Source organism: Rattus rattus, chromosome 7 (genome assembly GCF_011064425.1).
Source record: "Rattus rattus isolate New Zealand chromosome 7, Rrattus_CSIRO_v1, whole genome shotgun sequence".
NCBI classification, from domain to species: domain Eukaryota; kingdom Metazoa; phylum Chordata; class Mammalia; order Rodentia; family Muridae; genus Rattus; species Rattus rattus.
The window spans coordinates 6,334,992-6,356,991 of NC_046160.1; the positions used below are offsets into that span (position 1 = coordinate 6,334,992).

General features: G+C 50.0%; 1 protein-coding gene across 1 annotated transcript in view; it reads right to left on the reverse strand.

The window, feature by feature from the left end:
• Positions 1–22,000, reverse strand: part of Prkce (protein kinase C epsilon) — a 486,519-nt gene that overhangs the window by 14,966 nt on the left and 449,553 nt on the right. The window contains 3 exon segments of the mRNA XM_032908730.1: positions 13,134–13,280; positions 17,374–17,474; positions 17,477–17,561. Coding sequence (XP_032764621.1) covers positions 13,134–13,280; positions 17,374–17,474; positions 17,477–17,561 — 333 coding nt within the window.

The following is a 22,000-nucleotide window of genomic DNA, read 5'->3' on the forward strand; positions in this document are numbered from 1 at the left end:
GGAATGGCGTTCTTTGTCTTTCACTGCTAGTGGCTGAGGAGATTGCCACAGCTCTTTTCAAAGTACTTCCGCCACTGACTACATTCCACAGCTTGAGCATTTTAAGTGAATGTGTGGAGTGGAAAGTGAGGCCCCTGGGTCTGGGTGCTCAGACTGAGAGGGTCAGTCCTCTCCGTGGACTTGACCTCTGAGCCTATCGGTGAGAGTGTTTCCTTAGTGAATTTTAACTGACGAGGGGAAGACACACCCTGGATGTGGCTGGCGCCCTCTCTCCTGCTGGTGCCCTGGACTAAATACAAAGAGGGAGAGGAGGGAGGCACTCAGTATGCTATCTGTCCCTGCCACGCTGCCCTCCCGGCCCTGGGCTCTATTTCCTCTCCACCCGTGAGCTCAGGCCTTCCCAGCCACGGGGTCTACTTCCTGTCCACCTGTGAGCTCAGCAAGCCTTGTCTTTCTCCAGGTATTTTGTCTTGACAGTGAGAAAGGCCTAGACACTGGGATGACTAAGACACCCCCTTTAAAGCAACAGTCGAATTTTTCTAAAAGGCCAGGTAGTAAACATGTTAGGCTCTGAGAGCTACGCGGTCTCTGTCGCAATCATACCCCTCCACTGTTGTAGCACAAAGGCACCACGGACACTATGGAACTGGATGACCCTGGATAGCACACCCATAAAATTTTATTAATAGATTCTGACATCAGAGCCTCCCCAGTCTTCACACCTGGATAAGCCACTGATTCAAGTAGGGAATCTAATGTCTCCTGTATGTGATACAACGCAACGTAGCTGCGTCTTGTGAATTCCTCTTTCTTGGCATATTTAGGTCTTCCTGGTGAGAATGTACCCTGTTAGTTTCTCCAGGGGGGTGGTACACTGGTTCAGAGTTGGGGTGCAGTTCAGTGGAACACTTGTCCAGCAGGTGAGTGTCTGGGTTCACCTTCAATACTTCAGTGAGTATCACTGACTGAAGCAGTCCCTTATAAAAGCTGACTTCCATGGTACCACAGCTCTCTGAATAACACACATGTGGGGACAAGCCCCGAGAAGAGACAAGCCCTGAGAAAGTTCCAGGCCTGGAAATGCCCCATTGCTTAAGACCTTCAAAACACATGAGTGAGTCTCCAGCAAGAGAACACCTCAGGCTTCGATGAGTGTGGTATGTATGCTCTCCTGAGGAGGCTGTAAGTGACAAGGGACCTCCTGCTCATAGACCCTGAGTCAGAAACTCTTTCCAAAGCAGACCTGTGAGGACCAGTAGAGTCAACTGTCTGAGACCATTAGCTCCAGGCACACTTCTCTCCCTGTTCTTGGGAAGAGGCTTTGTGGGCATTGCCCGTGACCAACTGCCTCAGCCTGTCTGTCTCCATGTATGAGAGTCTTTGGCTTGGGCCATTTGACTATAAAACCTAGCAACAGAGACCAAAGCTGTTGTTAAATCCAAGTTGGCCTACAGTGCACATGGACATGACTAGGTCCAGCGTTCCCAATGGCCTAGCGGTGTCTCTACCAGTACTCTGAGTAGGGCAAAGCTGGCTGTACCCAGAGCAAGGAAGCCCGCTGTACCTCTCTCATCTGTCATGCCTGGGTCTGCCGCACAAACTTCCCCCCTGCTCGAATGAACTCTGCAGGGCCTAGCAGAGAGCACAGTGCTCTTTTTCCCTGGTTGGAGGCTCAATGGCTCTTTTAACAGCAGAGCTGAGGGCAGGAGAGGGTTAGCCCCCCTTTCACAATGTGGTATACCAGCCTGGGAGCTGCTGCAAAGGACAGGGGCCTTTGCTATCTGAGAAAGGAATGCTCTCACTTGGGGAACTGTCCCCAAAGCTACTGGTCCTGTCTTACACCTCCACCACCCTTCCTCCATGCCTGGAAAGAATTCTTCTTTCTTGGCACTTAAAACTAATAGCTCATCTGGCTGGTGGCCGTCTTTCACAGCCACCGTGTGGGTATCTGCCTAGTATTCATTGCTGCTTTGGTACCTGGGATCCCCTCAGTTTCTTCTTGGAATAAGTTATAAAGCTCAGAGCTACAGGCCTGACTGGATATGGACCCTGGACAGGGTGTGCTAGATGCCTAACACGATGTCTGCACCCACTCCGTGGAGGTAAACCTTGCCATATCCTCCTGTGAGGATGAGGACCATGCTCGTAGGCATTAAACGACTTGCCCACGGTGCCCTCAGCCAATCAGCAAGCAGTGAGTCACGACTTGTGTTCGGCTTGTTTCGCCTGAGGCTGGTTCCCTGGCGTGTGCCATCCTGTCTCTTGTTGATCCCTGCCAGGAGGCACGGATGGTGACTGATGTACTGGCTTGAAGAGCTCTGCCCAGCCAGAGCTTCTAGCTCACGATTTCTGCCAGTTGCATGTGGCTGCATTGTAAAGAGAACGCATTCACCTCACGTCACTCAGGTCATCAGCCGCCATGACTATTAAGGTGTTGGTGCTACAAAGAATGCTCAGTGATTAAGAGAAGTTAATGCTCCTGGGTTTGGTTCTCAGCACCCACATGGCAGTTCACAACCATCCAAAGCCCCAGTTCCACGGGGTCTGGCACCTCTTCTGGCCTCTGTGAGCTCCTCCATGTATGCAATGTCCATACATACAGCTAAGCATGTAAGCCTGATCTCTCTCTCTCTCTCTCTCTCTCTCTCTCTCTCTCTCTCTCTCTCTCTCTCACACACACACACACACACACACACACACACACACATTTAAAAGAGATTTCAGGATTTATACTTTATGGGTGTAGCAAGCACCTAATCCTTGGCCCTTAGGAATTTTGGGGTGGGGGTGTGTCTCTTTCTGTATGCCCTTGTACATATCACTTCAGGCTAACACTCCAAGATTCAGCAAACCGTACTTTGCATGTACCCTCTGTGAAGTGTTATGTATTCTATTCAGATGTCGTGTCCATCCTATTCTTTGCTACCCCATTGCAACTTCTGCCTTTTCAGATTCTTTTCCCCACTGAACTGATTTGCCAGCCTATTTCTGGGTGGATCTTGAAGTGCAGTTCGAAGGTCCTGGGGCCCAAGGGACTGAGCATGCTATGGAAAGTAAAGGGATGGAAACCTCTAGGAGGGGATATCACCCCGCCTGCTATGCCATCTTGGGCCAAAGCCGCTGAGCAGGGGTTGGTCTGCAGGGAGCAAGCTGTACCTGGATGGACATGCAGCAGTAACGTCTGGGCCTGTGTCTCCAGCTGGAAGCAGGCAGCAGACCGTGGCTCACAGGAGCTCACTCTGCTGCTAACTGTGGCAACCTCTGCCACTCACTATGGACATTTCGATGCAGTAGCATTGCTAAGAGTTAGAGTTTTCAAGAGAGAAACTTTGCAGTCTGCTCCCAGCAAAGCCCAGGGCTCTTCATTCACCGGCCTCCCCCTTTGCCTTATTTATGAAAATGTGCCAGATAGAGATCAGTTCTCTTGGCCTGGGATTTATTATATTGCTGCCTGCTGGCTTTGAAACAGGAATGGTAAATCTTCAGATATGTGCCTCTCACGTCAGGGTGAGATCACCTACTTTCTCTCCCCATTCAACAACAATGTCAGGTTTCCAAATACAGGAACTAATTACCCTAAACTTCCAGACATAGACTGGCATGGGTCTTGGACCATAAAAGGTGTGAAGAAAATTTAGAGATGAACCTGGGCGAGCAAGCAGTGCAGTGATCTATAAGGTCTACAGAGTGCATTCACTCATCCCCATCTGACCAAATGCCTGCGGTATATCAGGAGGCATCCTAAGTAGGGGGTGGGGTGGGGGGGAGACATACCGATAATCAAAGCAATAGAATTCCCTCAGCAGAAGTAATGGCTGACCTTGGCTCACAGATGTAAGGCAGCACACTGGACCCTTGTTTCTACACCAATTGCATGTTTTCTATAATAAAAACGTAAAAAACTGGAACCCTACCTTTAAAGGCATGGTGCTGAGTGAAAGACACAAGACAAACAAACAATAGACACACTGTGTGGCTCTGTTTATGTAAAGCTTGAGAAAACAAATAGAAATGGCAGCTGCAAGAGGTAGGCTAACACCAAGAGGAAGGCTAAACACCAAGAGGAAGGTTAAACACCAAGAGGAAGGCTAAACACCAGGAGGAAGGTTAAACACCAAGAGGAAGGCTAAACACCAAGAGGAAGGTTAAACACCAAGAGGAAGGCTAAACACCAGGAGGAAGTCTAAACACCAAGAGGAAGGCTAAACACCAAGAGGAAGGTTAATCACCAAGAGGAAGGCTAAACACCAAGAGGAAGGTTAAACACCAAGGAGATGGAGCTTCCTCAGTCGGTCAAGTGTTTCTTAGGTAAGCACGAGAACCATAACTCCATTCCTGGAACCATGTAATGTCTGGGTACACTCAGAATCCAAGCACTGGACAACTGGCCTAGCCTAATCTGAGAGCTCCAGGTCAATGAAGAACCCTTATATCAAAAACCAAGGTAGACAGTGGCTTAGTAATGACCCTGGATGTCGTTTCCCGCTCCACACACACAAACATGTTCACTGTACCTATCTATACACCCCTCCACTCCCTCCAACACCATATGTGAACACACATCAAAAAGAAAAGGATGAATCTCTTTTAGAAAAAGGGAGTAGAGGTTGTGTGGAGCTAAGGGAAGCAGAGCATTTCTGAAGAAGATGGAGGTGTTCCTTGTACATTTTGTGCAGGCAGGTATGTGGGTATAGAATTTTTTTTAGAACTCATAAGAATGTTTTATAGTCCACGTACATTTTATTGTGAAAAATTTTAGAACCTTACGGATTCCTTCCCTCATGAAACTTGTGACATGTGATGGAGGTGGTGGTGGTGGTGGTGGTGGTGGTGGTGGTGTGCTGGAAGGAACCTTGAGGACTACTTTATTTTTTCAGAAGAGAGCCAACAGCTCTAGTGACTTGATTGGGTGATGTGGGCAATGGGGACCAGTGCCCAGATGTCTAGTTTCTTCCCCTCAGCCAGTGATAAAGAATGAGTGTGTAATTCTGGAGTCCCGTTTTTTTGGGTGATTCTATTCTGGATTATTTGGGTCCAGCTCAGTACCTATGTCCCAAGTCTGCCATGCTTTTCTGGGAAGACTTCAATGCTGAGAGAGATGACTGCTGCTCTGGGAGGAGGAGGGAGGCCAGCTACAGTCTCCAGGAAAGATGTAATTCACTCTGCAGGTCATCTCTGTTTGACAAGCATGCTCTGTAGGGTTTGTCTCTGCCTGAGGCAGAGGGTTTCATGCTTCATTGGCCCAGCCATTTGCAGCCCTGACTCATCTGGGCTCACATGCTAAATAACATTCTGTGCTCCATGGAAACCCTTCAAGGTGAAGTGTCTCAGAAATAAGACTCCAGAAACCATCAGGGCGAGAAGATGGCTTGCGTGCGTGTGGTCAAGCCCCTTCACTGTGAAAAGATACGTGTTGACAAGAAGTCATCATAGACAACAACCTGATGTGCATTTGTCAAACCCCAGAGTCCTAGAGTCATAGTTGAACATCACTGCTACGTGCTCCTCACACATCCCCAGTGTAAACAACAGAAGCTTTGGGGGGCTTCTTTCTGTCATGACTTATGACTCCACGGAGATTCAAGGCCTGAACTTTGAGGATGACACAGGCAGGGGATTCCATGAGCATGTACAGCATGCCCGTACACTTGTACTCTGCAAAGAGCAAATGTAGGCTAGAGGCCTTAGAGGACTGAGCCCCTCCTTGGGGAGGGCTAAGATAATTTCTGAGTTTTCCTTGGCCTGAGCCAGCCTCCTGAGCACTGTCCCTGGGCAACACTGGACAACACTTCAGAGATCTATGCAAGACAAAGGCAGACAGGAGGACATTGCTCCATCTGTGAGATGGAGGGTAGGACATGACTTAACAGGACCCCTGGGATGGTGCACGGAGGACCTGGACCAGTCTGGTGAGACCCTCTTTTCACCCTGTCTTTCTCTTTGTCCTGTAGCTTTGAACGGCAAAGCTTACAGCTCCTCTCCTTGTCCTTATCAATGAAGTTCTGGATCCCGTAATCACGATTATCATTTCCAGATTTCCATTTGTCTCCTCCTGCACTCTAAAACTTTGCCTAGGCTCTGCTGGTGGAATATTGGCGGGGAGAGTTTTGCTTTGCTGTTGCCAGGTAACAGTAAGTCCTCCGGGACTGTAGAGAAAAGAGCAGGCGCAGGTTCCATAAATCCTATTGATTAGAAATGGTCTGAAGCCATCTATCCTCAGTTGCTTCTCTCTCCCTAACCAAGGCCATCTTTCTCTGCCCAGACATGGCTTCTCCGGGAAGCCCTGATTTCTCCTGCTTCTCTCCCTTCCCATCACAGATCTTCCCATGCTCTCAACAAGTAGGTGTGGGGTGTATGTATATGTTCAAATATCGATGGAGTGAGGAAGAAATTAAGTTCGATAAATACTATGACAATGAGCCTATGAAGGCATAGCCCAACTCAACAGCCAGTAAGCCACAATGGAAAATTCAGGAGCCTAAAGAAATGCCCAATCAAATCCAGAGCAGGCTAGTGAGGCTCAGACACTTCCCAAGGGTGCTTATGAGGTGTGTGTGTGTGTGTGTGTGTGTGTGTGTGTGTGTGTGTGTGTGTGTGTGTGTGTGTGTGTGTGTACGCACACGTTGGAGCGGGGCGGAGTCAAACACCACAACCGGACAGATGGCAAAATGGCTTGTCTGGGTTTTACCACTGTAACTGTCTGGCTAAGAGATACCTGGACATCTGTGCCCTGGAATGGTGTCTATTGGTGACAGCTGCCACATCAAAGGTAGTGGCTGAAAGGCATACAGTGGCATTCATCCCAAACACTACTGAGATTAGAAGTAGAGTGAACACATGTGGTGACTACACCACAAAACAAAGGTGACTTCGGCCTGATGTGGTGGTACATGCCTATAAGCCCAGCACTTGGGAGGTTGGCCTGATGTAGTGGTGCATGCCTATAAGCCCAGCACTTGGGAGGTTAGCCTGATGTGGTGGTGCATGCCTATAAGCCCAGCACTTGGGAGGTTGGCCTGATGTAGTGGTGCATGCCCTAAGCCCAGCACTTGGGAGGTTGAGGGAGGGAGATTAGGAGTTTAAGACAGCCTGGGCTACATAGCTAATTTCAGCCTAGTCTAGATGATGTAGCTCTCTATTCTGAAACAAAGCAACCAACCTTTACACTATCACAAGGGACAAAGACTTGAGAACCCCCCATCTGTGAGCCACCCTCTGTAGCACCAAGGACTGCATCAGCCCTGCAGGTTCTGCATAGCTCTGGAGAGGCATGTCTCCCCAGGCGTCAGCTGGCTGCTGCCCAGTAACCTGAACTTCCTTGACTTCTGTGTGGCAGGGGGAGGAGCCAGACCAGTTCTCCCCAGTCTTAGGCTCCCGGTCTTCTTCACTACATTTGTTAGGTAGCAGACACAGTGTTTGTCATTCTAAAATCCCATGGGCCAGAGTAGAAGGCCATGGTTGTGTCTGATTTCCAAGCCCAGCCTCCAAACATCATATGACTCCCTGTAATACTTAACCTCTTGGTTCCCAGAGCCTTGGTGAGAGAGGAGGAGAGCCTTCAGACTCTGGGAAGGAGTCATGAAGGGAGAGGAGAACTAAACTCCCCCAAGAAACTGGGATGGAGGAGTAGACAAGTGTCATAGGCTTGCTTTTGGTCATATTTTCAATTTTATGAGAGAACCTATTCTCACTCCATTTTACAGATAAGGTCAGAGGGTCAGAGTGAAGTGACTTCTCGTGATCACAAGGCTATCCTGTGACAGCACTCACTGTGATCAAGGCCAGTCTCCTGTCCACTGTACCATGGCATCACTTCAGCAGGCTACTAAAACAGGTATATGGATTTTCCCTGTGGCCTCTAGCCAGAGCCCCCCACCCCCATGGCTCTTTTTGAGAACCAGTGCCTTCTTAGGAGCCAAGGGATCTTACTCTGACATGACATTGTCTTGAAAGTGCCTTTACTGAAGGACCCAGCGACGTACTGGTCCTGGTTCACCAAGATAGAAGATAATGATGGTGTCTCACTGGTATTACCATCCATGCTATTGGGGTCCCTGGGCGGGTGGACTAGCTGTGGGGATGCCTGCCCAGCGGGGCTCCTCGTGGGGCTAAGGAAGTGAGGGTGTGAGTTCTTGAGCCCACTTCCCAGGTTTTCTGTCAGCACAGCCCAGTCATGCGGGAGCATGCAGGAGGGGCCTCCCTCGGGGTCCTGCCATGCAGCGTGGATGGCTGAATGGAGACGGATCATGAGGTTGAGAGGGGCCTCTATGTCACCGGGCCTGTGGGCTCACCTACCTGGAGAGACTCCCCACTCTGGAAGCCTTACCTTACAGAGGGACATTCACACTGAAGCAAACTTGAAAAGAGAGAACACGTACACAAAGACAAGTTTACTCGGCCGGCATTTCCCTCATGGCCTTTGGCGTTCACGGAGGACAGCTAGGTCTCTGGGGAGGCAGCTCTCTCCCTCCTAACTGGCTTGCTCCCATTCCAGTGGCAAAGCCCAGGAGCCTGTGATCTCAGAGTCTAATCCTTTGGGGTGCAACGGATTGGGGCCGGAAGTGAGCTGACTAGCCCAACACCTTGGGATGGCACCATTCCAAATACATCTCTTCCCCCTATGGTCCTCCTTCCCCCAAAGATAAGCCTGCCAGGAGCACAGAAGCTCAATGAGAGATACTTGTTAATGACTAGACAGCGCCATCTTGGAAGGAAATCTCCAAGGAGACAAAAGGTTCATGCTTGGCTCTTATCTGTTGCATCAGAGGCTCCGCTAGCTGTTGTCAATTAGATTTTATGTCCATGGAGTTTTCGGTTTGGTGTTGATGACACATCATTTGCATAAAGTCAGTTCAGCGTGTGGCTGCATGGAGTGGGGACAGGAGGACTATATGGGGGAGCTGCTCTATCGGAGGCTATATGAGAAGTAGAGGCCGCTGACTATAGGCCAGCACGAAGGGGTGACAACCTAAAGGCTGGAAACCCGGCTGCACTCCTAACATCTGGGGAATCAGAGCAGGGGCTACACAGGGAGGCTGAGGCGCCAGGGGCATTGGGATCTCAGCTTAGCAGACAGGTCAGGAAGACAGAGCCTGCAGGGGCAGCAGCCAGTGGAGGTATGTGATGGAAACTGACCAGAGGCCAAATTCCAGCCTCCAATCTGGAAATCTCTCTGGTGATATCTTTGGAGGCGGGAGGCTTCCTGTGGAGAGGCTGGGAGCCAGGGCAGAAGCTGCTCTGATGTGGGTGTGAGCAGGGGCCTGGTCTCTAGGTGAGCCTAGGCATGACAGAGGCGGGTCTGGCTGTGTGACGGGTTTGAGGAGACTTGAAGAGTTCTGGAAACACAAAATACTACATTGTGGCTATTCTCAAATGCTAGGCTGGACACTACGATCGTTCCTGGGCTCAACAAAATGGAGTCTTCCTTGAATCCGACAGGCAGGTCACCTGACTCAGCTGTGCTGGCCAGCAAGGGGAGTGAGGTGATGACTACTGACAAGGTTTTTGAGGGATATTGGCATTTTGGTCAACAGGGTATAGAGAAGAAATGCAGGCTCTCTTCTCTTACAGTGTTTGATATTAGTACGTAGGAGCTTTTCTGAACCTGCCCCGTGTTTGTGTGAGCTTGTGGTCGGTGTCTCTTTGTGGCAACAACTACAAGGCTAGTGCTTTTGCTCATAGATTTTATCTGTTTCCTCGCACAGTGTCTATCCCGTCATTTGACACCAGTCTGTAAGGTAGGATCCAAGAATCTCAGTGTACCTGGCTGACAGTGGTCCCTTGTCCTTACTGCCTCTTCCCAGCGGTGAACTGCCTATCTTTCAGCTGTCAAGAGATTGGCTTACTGAACTCCCTTGGGAAGGCAAGCGACCTGTCTTCAAGTTATAAGATACCCTGAGCCAAGGACAGCCAGGCTTATAATGGAACCTCTGACCCACGATCAGAAGGCCGACTCTGGTGATGTGCCGAGGTGGCGCTCCCCAGTGACCTGTGGGTGACTGCCTTGCCTAAGGCTGCATCTGCTGACGGAGCGCAGAGCTGGCCTGCCTCTCTGCTACTGCCTGGGATAAGCAGACGTCCCTATGCTAGTTGGCTACATGAGGGAAGTGGCTTATAAAAAGCATCTGAGTTTCTTTCGACAGTGAGCCTTCGAGGTTTGCCTCGATGATGAACAGAATGGCTTTAATTTGATCCAACGTCTTCTGCCAGACTTGAGCGTGCAGGCAGTACAGTCTAATGGTCTCTCCATGTCTCAGGAAGGAGCTCTACCTTGGGGATAGAGAGAGGACACCTTTCTGATAACAACCTTCTCTTTACCTCTCTCCCTTCATCTTTCTTTTTATTCACATGCTTAATATTTATGAGAAGGTTGCAGATTCCACGGATAGAAATGTGACCAAATATTTAAATGCCTTGAAGACCCATGCCTGGTCACCCTGAACGATCCACAGGATTCAGCTGGAGTATGACCAGAAACACCTCCTGCACGGTCTTCTAACTTCCTTCCCTCTTTCTTCATCCTTAATGAACTACTCTTCTCGTTTCAACCAAATCAGTCCAACGAATCGTATTTCCTTGACTTCCAACATGGTAGTCTGGGGCACAGTGGGGTTGCATACACAAGACGCTTTCCATGACAATGCTGAAGACAGCTTTGGGAGAGACTTAGCTGTCGGAAGCCCTGTTTGTCCCAGTCCTTTCTTTTGGACATTCTCTCACAGGGAAAGAAAGCCACCAGAAGCTCAGTGAGTCCCTAGCAGAGGAATGAGCAGGATCCTGCTTCTAGTCCCAGGAGGAAGTTTCCCAGAGGCTGAAATAAGGGAAGCCCAGTCTCTCGTGCACTGGAGCTCAGGGAAATGTGCTCCGAGATCTCATCCCAGACGCAGTGGAATATTTCCTCCTTCTGGCTTCTGGGGACTCCTGATACCTTTACCTACAAGAACATCTTCCCATCTGGCCAGGGAAAACCCGAAGGGGCTCTGTGACTGCCCGAGCTGGGGTGAAACCTGCTCGCTGGTGGAGTGGGATATGTGGTGGCCTGTTCCATTTGTTCCTTACTCCTTCACCGTTTCCTTGGTATCTGGGTTCTGTCCCAGATCGCAGAGTCATAGTCACCTCACACTCTTCTGCGTGGCCCTTCTGTCATTCTGCTCTTACCCTGTGGGTGGGATGGCCACTGATCGAGGTGTGCTTCCTCTCAGAATGCCTCATTAGAGATTGAATAGAAGCCATGCAAGAGTACTAAGAGATCGTGTCCCAGACTAAAGCAAGGATGTCCCGGACTGACGGGGCTTTAAAAGATGCTTTGGGAACTGGAGTTTTTCACCGCTGCTTAAATCCTAGAGCCTGCCTTGGCTTTAAGTAAATATTCCTAGGAGAGGCCCGTGGTCGCTTCTTATATCCCGTCATCTATTAGACCCCAGGGAGAGCCTAGTCTCCATGATTCCATTCATTTAAATAGCCTTTGGGAATTGTGGCTCGAGCTCTCCAGCTCCTTCCTTCTAGGAGTTTCTCTACAACTCTAGCTTCCCTCATCCACACAATGTTTGCTTCTCTTCACGGTTCCAGGGGGCCTCCTTGGGCCTCATCTCCCTACACTCTCTTCAGAGGCTGAGTCTGTGACCTCATCTAGCCTTTCTGGGCCTGATTCCCCATGAGTCTGGCTGAAAGTGGTTCATTGACCTAGAGTCTCAACATAATTTCAAGCCATTCTGTAGATGACAATGACATCTGACCGGCCCCTGGTCTTGTTAGGGGTCTTGTTACTTGGGCCTGAACTATTCTAGTTCTGCTTCTCATTAGAGAAATATTAGTCCCTAGAGAAGGGACTAATTAAATTAAACTACACGGCAATTAGAACTCAGCCCTCAGGCTTGGTCCTTCCATCTCTTCTCCTCTGCTAGGCCTTTAGTTCACACGTCTGTCCGTCACACATTCTGTCCGGTGTTCAGTTGCTCTTGTCCTTTGAGACTACTTGCAGCAGCCCCAGCCCCAGCCATCATATAGGTTGCATCAGGCACATGCAGCAAGCCCTGTCTGCCCTAAAAACCAGAGCCTCGAGCCTTCCCTACCTACAAAACCCACAGCATGGGCTTGACATGGGGTGAGGGTTGGTGGGGGCGCAGAGCTGTAGTGAGATGCGCTAAGGTGGAAGAGAGGTTTGCATAGAGAAATGGACCCCAAACCCTGCTTGTTGGAAGCAGTGTATCTCTCAAGAGTCACACAGACCAAAGCAGAAAGCAATGAGGGAATGGTGGTGAGTCTTAGCACCGTGGCCTTTCTGTCCTTGCAGCTGAGGGAGGAAAGACTCCTCTGACAGAGCTGGTTGATGACTTCAGATCTTCTGCCAGCCTCGTAGGTCTGGAGCTCCTGCCTAAGAAACTCTTCCCTTCAGCTCCCAGGTACCTGAAGCTAGCTGCGGAGATTCTCAGCGTGAACGCCTACCTCAGTGGGAATGTGTCTCTTCGGGATATTGTTAGCTGCTCTTCTGACACCTCTAGAGTATGTTAGCCTGTGGGACAAGGCCTCCATAGTAGCTTAGCCTATGAGACATGGCTTTGGTGCCCAGCTGAGCTCAGCTTCTGAGTGCCTGCCCCACTGATTGCCACTCCTCACCCGTGCCTGGGACTGCACATGGAGGGCAGCAGCATATGCTGTGCCTTGGTGCAGGCACAGGGCAGGGACATAGTAGAGGTGGGACAGTGATAGAGGCCAGGACACAAGCTGTCCTCCCTGCACGACTGTGGGCCGGCCTTTCTGCAATAGTCACTTGCAATTCTCCCCTTACACACACATAAGGGCCGTGACAGCAGTGTGCTTACTTTACACGGACACTTTCAAGTCACAACCCCATATATCACTCAAGAAACAAAAACCTTGTATGTGCCTCTGGGTCACGGGAACACCCAGTGAGCGTCATTATGACAGATCAAAATAAATAACCGAAGCTTGAGGAGGTGAGACCACGGTGCTGTAGGCATCGTAGCTTTGACAGTTAATGTCTAGGGGCCTCAGACTCCCCCAGAAGACTCCTCCCTGGTCTCTCAGCCATCCCCTAGGCTGCTTGTGGCCCACACAGACCAGTGCAGAAGTACCAGCTGAGCATGGAGGGGAGGGCTGGGAGCTCCACTTACAATTCTCGGCTTGAAGGGCGGCTTGATTTTCTTCTGCTCCAGCAGGACCCAGTCAATCTCCTTGAAGAACGGATGTTGCTTGATGGCATCTTCCCCGTTCTGCGCTGCCACGCAGCCCAGGCGCTTGTGCGGGTTCTTGGTCATGAACTGTGGGAGGAAGACAGGGAAGAGTTACTGATGGGGCCTCCCGGGCGTGACTCATAAGGGAATGTCTTCCACATCATCTCCTACGTCCGTGTTTACATGCTAGGGGCCTGACTCTCGGGGTGTTCTACCCTTGAATATCGCATGTGTCAGACAGCATTCTAAACGTGGTTCGGATAGGGATTCATCTCCCTCGAGGTACCATTACCAGTTCTGCTTCATAAAGGAGAAACTTTAGGCACAGACTGGTTAGTTAACCGGGCTAAAGATGTGCAGCTAGCAAGGTACCAAGTGGACATTAGGACCCGACTCTATTCTCTATTTTCTCAGATATTTAGATCTTTTCAGAGACTGAGATCCTGGAAGTCAGTCATAGCAAAGTAGTCAGGAAAGACACCCAGGAATGCAAAGTAGTCAGGAAAGACACCCAGGAATGCAAATGACCAAAAGATATGCAAGTGTGTGTGTGTGTGTGTGTGTGTGTGTGTGTGTGTGTGTGTGTGTGTGTGTGTGTGTGTGGTGTTGGGGGCTATGTGTTGTCCTTACCTGTGTCAGAGACCAAGTAAAGTGTTTTGTAGGGTAAAAGGTCAGTGTCTCTAGGGACAAAGACACTTGGTGACTGTGGTAGAATTTCACAGCTCACCAGCAACAGAAAACTTTTTACATGGGAGAGTTAGGGGTAAGGCTGGGGTCTTATAAACTATTCCTTGTGTCCTTAAACCCAAGCCACATGGGCATTGATTTGAAGATAACTTGTAGTCTTTGTCTCCTTCACTTACATGTCCAGGAAGTCACCCTGGTTCAGTGACTCGAAGTCACCCTGGTTCAGTGACTCGGTTGTCCACACCGAGTCTATACTCTTTTGTTTGGCACATGGAGATGTCTCAGTGTGAGTTTTGCCTACTTAATCTCTGGTTCAGTGACGCCCTGTAGTGCCTTAGCATTCTCAAGAAACCGGCAACATGTCGATTCCTCTACTGATATTTGACCTCCATGCTTCCGTCAACCTGAACTATAAGCTGCCTAAAAGTCACCTTCCCTTGAGCCCTGAGATGCATTCACGCAGCACAGGGTCCATTCCCGCCTCCTACCTGGAGCTCAGTAAGCTATGAAGGTTGCAATGGAGCCAGAGGCTGGCTCTCAGGGAATTGTGATGAATCCAGCAGCAGCAAGATGGCTGCTTGCTGTCGCCTGGGTTCCTCACTGCTTTATGACAGAAATGGCTTCTCTAGATCCTGAACCACCTTCTCACGGGTAACAGCTTTCAGTGATGTAGCTCTAAGGACAGAATCTTAGAAAATGTGGACTACAAATAAAGGAATTGGGGGATGGTTTCCCAAGAAAAGCAATGCACCCCTCCACTCTCCATGGACCTTCCTACCTCCCTCAGCTAGCAGAGGAAAGATGAGCCTAGGGACGAGCCCCTGCAGTGACTCCCTAGGCCAGAGACTCTCTCCTCAGACATTAAACAGTTACCACAGCATGACCTCTAACTCCTGAGTACGGTCTGTGCAGGCCAACAGTTCTCTCTCTCTCTCCCTCCCTCCCCACCTTTCCTCTCTCTCTCCTCCCCCCCTCTTTAAATTTATTTTTTAACTTTTACATTATTTGTAAGTGTGTATGTGTGGGGACGTGCTGGTATGAACTCAGTGCCCAGAGAGTTCAGCAGACAGCAGCAGTTTCCTGGAGCAGGAAACACAAGTGGATGTCGACTGTCCAACATGGGTGCCAGGAATCAAACTGTATCAGTGGTGTGTGTTCTTAACCATCGAGCCCCTTCTCCAGCTCCAGGTGTCAACGGTCTTCACACTCAGTGCTGCTGACATTCTTGGGTTATGGGGCTGTGTGCTGTAGGCCGATCGGCAGCAGTCCTGATATGTCTTAGTGTGTCCTTACAGACTGTACCTACCACGCTCCCTACGACTGTACCAACTCTAATATGTCCAAACGTTACTGAATATGTGTCTAGAGGGAGGGTGTCAAGACCACGGCGCTGTCTGGGTCATCCAAAGAGACGGGTAGAGAGAGGGAGAAAGGTGGACACACACACACACACACACACACACACACACACACACACACACACACACATACACACACACTTGGCTGCTATGTGGGCAGAGGACTCTGAATGAGGCTGAGCTGATGTCTGCCAGGCACAGAGTTCTTCTCGATGTGGATCTCCTGCTGGAGATCAGCTGTCTGGGGCTGGGTCGGGGGCTGGAAACTAGACAGAAGGCTCAGATCTCCCGCCTAGTTAACCACTCAGGGATGGTCCTCCATGAGGGAACCCCCTGTAATAGTTGCCCCATAGGCTTTCGAAGTGCAGAGACAGGCAGCCATGGCATTCAGTGGAAGAATCTATAGCCCCTTCTGGGAGAATGAAACGCACAGCAAGCCTTCTAAGTTCTGTACCAACAACGACAGATAAAGCAGTGAGATTCCATGTCTGTATTGTCTTGGCATCCACCAAACCCCACACTGGTACAGAGGGTGGGAGACAGGCCAATGGCAGTGGGGATAAGCGAAGACTTTTTACAGCACCCCATGCTGCACCTTTATCATCTCAAATGATCATGTGTCTCAGTTCTTCAAACCAGTGAGAGCACACGGCTGGGGAAGGCCCGGAATGGGAGAGTGGCTGTACTCTTCTCGTGGCATAACCAAACAGGGGCCACTAGCAAGGAAACTGCAAAGACATGGATCAAATTGGCCAGCACACTCTTTTTAAGGGAAGGAGTTCAAGCCAGTTCACAGGGAGAACTACAGCAAGCCGGTTTCAGGCTTTCCCTTGGAAAGGCAGGTCTGGGAAGGAAGTGCTGACCGCTGCAGGCCTGCAGTCAGCTGAAGGTAGGCGTGGACACTCCCCAGACAGGTGTGGTTCTCAAGCAAACTCTGCCCCCGCCATGTTTCAAGTCACCTACCACACATTGCCTCCTTGTAAACTGGGATAAAGAGAACAACACAAAGACCGAAGGGCAGTCATCCTCCGTGTCGCAGCAGACACCATTGCAGCACACCTGGACAGCGAGCGCTGTGCCTAAGCTATCTCTCTGATGCTGTCTGTTCTGTTCAATACAAGGTCTCAGGTAGCCCAGGCTGGCTCACTGTGTAGCTGAAGAATAGCCTTGAACTCTTCATTCTCCCTCCCAGAAGGGTATGACAGACAGGTATGTGCTCCTATGACTAAACTATGCATGGCTTGCGGTTAATCCCAGGGCTTCATGAACGCCAACATGCACTCTAGGCTTGGCCTATATTCCTGCTCCCCCATAGTATACCGGAAGACACGACTTGATGTGAGGGTGAATAAAGGAGTATCTAGGAAAAGTCTGTCTTTTTAAAGGCTGAGGCTGGGGTAGAGCAAGCCTACCACACAGCAGGGCACACGTCCAGTGAGAGGCAGAAGAGGCAGCAAAGCTGACAGAGTGTGGCCAGGGCAAAGGCCACCAAGACATAGCAAAGAGGGATTGGACGGGCTCAGCTAAGTCATGAGTCCTTGAACATGGAGCCATGGGAGGCAGAGGAGCAAAGAGAAGTGGGTCAGGGGAGAGTGAGTGTGTGAGTCCAGACTCCTGAGAAATGCTTGTATGTCCTAAAAATGTCATGACATCTACAAGCTATGGCAACTACTGCAAATTCCCCAGCTGTCATCCAGACGGCCAAGTCTCTTCAGAAAATACATAAAATAAGGAAGCTGTGAGTCCAGCGCCCCTGAACAGGGCTGGTTTTGTGAATGCAGCTGGTCAACCACTGAGCTCTGGGTTGTCTGAAGGGGAGCAGGACTGGAAGCTGGGGCTCCTGGGCTGTCACATAGCTCTGCCTTGGTCCAGCTCTGTGATCTTGAACAAACCAACTGGTGAATGCACACATACAGGCAGACAGACAGACAGACAGACAGGCAGACAGACAGGCAGGCAGACAGACAGGTAGGCAGGCAGAAAGATAAAGTCACATACACAACACACACACACACACACACACACACACACACACACACACACACACACACACACACACACACACACACAGAGGTGATGGTGGGTGGGGTAGCGCCCTGAGGGAGCAGAGCCATAGGTGAGGGACAGTGACTCACAGCTTTCAGGATGCTGACAGCCTCCTTGCTGAGCCAGACAGGGTAGAGAACATCATCGTGAAGGATGGATTCAAACAAGTCGTCCTCATTGTCAGCTTCAAGGGGGGCTGCCCAGCCATCATCTCGTACATCAGCACGCCCAGGGCCCACCAGTCCACTGAGGGGCCGTACTCCAACTCCTGCAGGATCTGTCCAGGAAACAGCGTCAGGGATCATTTAAGAGCCCAACTCCAGCAACAACTCTCCCATCGGCTCCAGTGGGAAGGTCTTGGCCTTCCTATCCACCCTTGCTCCACCATAGTGGAGCTGTGCTACCCCGAGAGTGGTGGGGGGTGGGGGTGGTGCTACCTCAGCTTCTTCAGAGAGGCTCCTCTCTCCACAGTGAGCATCATCTCACCTCTGCTGGGAGCAAAGGCCTTTTCTTTGTTTGCATACCGGATAAAGCTCTTGAGCAGCATTTGGGGGCCACTTTCAAAGAGGAGAGCACAGTTTGACACTTACTCCTGCCTAGGGGAGCAGGATGTAAACTTCAAAAGGTGATGCTGAAAGGGGACCAGCTGAGGAGCAAGCTCAGTGCCCACCATACACACAGCCTGGAGACCCTGGCTGCCCGTGTGGGAACGAGACCAGAATCTTGTTTTCCTTCGCCCTCTACTTGAGCTAAGGTCTTACTCGTGGCCCTGGCTAGACCAGAATTCACTATACAATCCAGATTGGCCTGGGACTCACAGAGATCTGCCTGCCTCAGCCTCCTGAGTCCTGGCAGCAAAGGCATGCACCTTTTCTTGGCTTGAAACAGAAAGTTGATATTCCTTATGAGGTGAACACTTACCTCAGCCCCATGCTTTACGGAAGGAAATGAGGAGAGCCCTCTCCCCAAACCCATACGTTCTACCCAGAGGAGACCTCTATGCTCTTGTCTATGACAGTAAAAGCCTCATTTCCACCATTCTTCCTGGTTCTCCAATCTTACCAATGTGCCTGTAATGTAGTAGACCCTACAGATGCCCTTTCTTTTGGGGCTAACCCTGTGAATGTATGCTGTCCTTACAGGCAAAGCCAAAATTCAGTCGGTTCCATGACTGTCTTGTGAATTTTATCTTCGACCAGGGTGAGTTCAGCAATGTTCCTTCCTCCCAGTCACTGTGTATCTGGCCAAATGGATAGTCAGAGCATTAACTCAGGATGGACCATGTAGAATATGCTAAACACCTTTTCCTACAGCAAGCCCAAGTCATCTGGGATTAGACAGAAAGATTCGGTAGCAGCATCTGTGACACAAAGCCCACACATAGCTTAGGGGCCATCTCTATTCGGGATGAAGAAGATTGTGAGAACCTGCAGCTGCCTCTACAGTCCTTTTGACTGATGACCTATTTCCTTAGCATCTGGGGGTTCTCTGCCTAGTGGTTAGTGCGGGGGACCTATAGTCCAAGTACTACAGGCTGTACTGGACTGGGGCTCTGTGCAAAGCTATGTCTCCCTCAACCCCCTGAGACCTAGTGCTCATCCTGGCTGACCAAGCCTCCTCTGTACCACTGGTTTCTGTCCTTCAGGATCACGCCTATGCCAGATTTCCTCCTTTTCAGATTTCTCTACCATTCTCCTGTCTTCTGACATCCTACGGCCTGGCCTGTTTCTGGGTTTGTGGGCACTTCCCACAACACTGTATCTTCAGTCATTTGTTCATGGCCCCTGATGATAAGTTGACTACTTAGCCGTTTCTAGGTGGATGGCTGGTGTCTGAACTTCTGTGGTTTATCAATGAGCTTGTCTGTGCAGATTGGATGGTGCTGTGGAAATGTGGGTGGCCTTATCCAGGCTTGGTTTTGGTGGAATCTTTTGTAAAAGCCCCTTTCGGCTTAGCCCTAATTGTGTTTGGCCTGATCACCTTGACAGCAATGGAGCTGGTAAGGAGGGTGAGGCTTTGTGTGCCCTCAGAGGGCAATGTAAGGGTGTGTAAGCCAGCCCCTTGAGAGGGTCAAGGGTTGGGGTAAGAGAGAAGGACAGGGATAGGTCCTGACGGAACCTGGCGTGACCTAGAACTGAGAGCCATTTCTTATGCAGCAGGGGCCAGAAATAAGAGGGGAAAGTCCCGGGGTGTGTGAGCCAGGGGTGCAAGGTGGGCAGAGACGGCTTGGCAGAGCTGATCACCCAGAAGGTGGCTCCAGCGTCAAGGCTAGCCTCTATATGCCTTCTGAAGCACTCCCACCTCTAATCCCATTAGAGCCTTAAAGCAGCTTGCTGAGCTGGGCAGGGCAGGCCTTAGGATTCCCATGGGAAAGGCAGCAACTCAAGTCTCCAATACACTTCTCCACTCTATCAAGGGTACACGAGGACGTTCTGGGCATGCCTGGACTCAACTCTGAGGACTGTTTCTCATACCACTGATATAACCCAACAGTGAGGGAGGGAGCTGCGCTTGGCCAGTCCTGCTTGTGAGCTGTGCATTGTGGAAAGTGGTCAAGGGGGCACGAGGCCATGCCATCTCCAACCAGCCCTTGTCATGGCTGTCATACCTTTCTGTACTGGCTGCCATTTGCTGTTTATGGTGCTATAGCAATTCTGCCCTGTGGGTACAAAGGACAGAGTGGGAAGGAGCCCTGTGCTAAGCACATCCACAAGTCTTGCCAGTGCACTACTTTACACAGAGGCTGACTGGGCTCCTTCTCTGTAAAATGCATGCTTTTTCTGGGCAAGATCTCTAACTGCCCAGCTGTCAGCCTTTGACCATTGTGGGATTGGCTCACAGAGGCTTGAGAATGGAAGGCTCTTCTGGTAAAGAGAAGTCCCAGGGGGAGCGGCCTTCCTTTCATTGATTTCTCTTTGCTGTTGACTGACCAGTATTCCTGCTAAGGGAACATAGCACACTAACAGAGAGGCTGAAATCGCCTAGTTTAGAAGGTTGAAGCTCTGTTGAGCACTGAGGGTGGGTCCACAAGCTGTCCCTGGCCCCACCTGACTTGTCTGATCTGTGGGCAGATTGTGGGCCTGTCCTCTACTCTGCCTTTTTTTTTTTCCAGAAACTTTATCAATTCGCTCAGAATTGAGAATAAATTCTAGAACTAGAGGTTATGGGTCAGCACAAGGATACAAAGGCAATGTCCCTTTTTCTTAAAGGAAAACCTCACCAGACATTCACTGGATGTATTTCTGTATAATCAAGGTGTAAGTGGCTACATAAAAAGCAGAGCGAATCCTCCTCAGTGCACTGAAAACATCTTTATATGAGTATTCTAAAGAGGAAATAGAAGAATTTTAGATCAAAGACACATAGGATTCCAAGTCGGACTCGGTCAAAACTGCTACCGTGGCCCACTTGCATGAACAAACCCAACAGGTGTTGTATATCCACAATTAGCTCAAGCGAACGGGACAATATGGAATGCTCTGGAAAAGCAGCGCTAACTCCAGGGGACATACATGGGGAAGTGACATCTAAGAATATCACCCCTGGGACCAAGAGAGAAATACGCAGTGTAAACAATTCCATTCTCCAGGGTCCAGTTCAAGTTCACTGAGATAAGAGTATTTTAAATATGTTGTGACACTGGGTCTCAGGAGCCTCAGGGGAGCTGCAGGCCTGCTATACAGATGACGGTGACCTTGGACCTCTCGGCCTTGGGCTTCCACCTCCCGAGAGCTGGGATTACAGTCTTGAACCACGGGTTTGGTCTACGTGGTTTCTAGGTGTGCACCGTGGAGGCTCTCCTCAGCCTGCTGATGTGTGCTCCGATGGCCTGCCTTCTTCACAGGACGGACGTCATGAAGACGCTCCTCCAATGAAACCCTTAGGGCAGGGCAGGTCCATAGATCCTGTGGGACTGAGGTCATATTCCCGGCTCCCAAGTCTTAATTCTGTTCATTATTAAAAGCACTAATAAACCATTTGCTCTAGCTATACTATTTTTAAAATGCATTTTATTTTATTGATTAGAGTGGTGTGTGTGTGTGTGTGTGTGTGTGTGTGTGTGTGTGTGTGTGTGTGTATGAGTAGAGGTCACCACGTTGCATGGTATACACGGGGAGGTCAAAGAACCACTCTTAGGCACTGGTTCTCACATCCCACCTTTGAGTATGTTCTAGGGCTCGAACTCCTGCTGTCAGGCCCGTTCTACACTCACTGTTACTTGCAGAGCCATCCCATCTGCTCTCTGGTTGTGTTATTTAAATTTCCTGAAAATGGCCAAGATGTTTTCATCCCTCGGCTTTTGCTCATGTTGAAACGTCTCCGTTTATTCATTCATTCATTCATTCATTCATTCATTCATTCATTCATTCGTTTGTTCACTCATTCATTCAAAAGACCATTCTTTAGAGCCTGTGTGTTGGATCCTGATAGTACTCAGCTTAGAAGCCCAGACCCTGCTTTGAAAAGATTCACAGCCCAGAGAAATGAACTTTCCTTCTCTGCATGGCTCCCACTCCGATCCTTCTTGTTCTCATCTACACTCTCCTCATCTCTAGGGTTAAAGCAAACCTAAAATGCATTTGCCATTTAGCTCCCCAGTCTGAGAAGCTCTGTGAAGACTTCCTGTGTCCTGGGGGCACTGTTCTGTTTTAGGCACTATTGTCCTGCGTGTTTCCGTGTCACTCTATGTAGACCCGAAGCTCTCTAAGAAGAGCA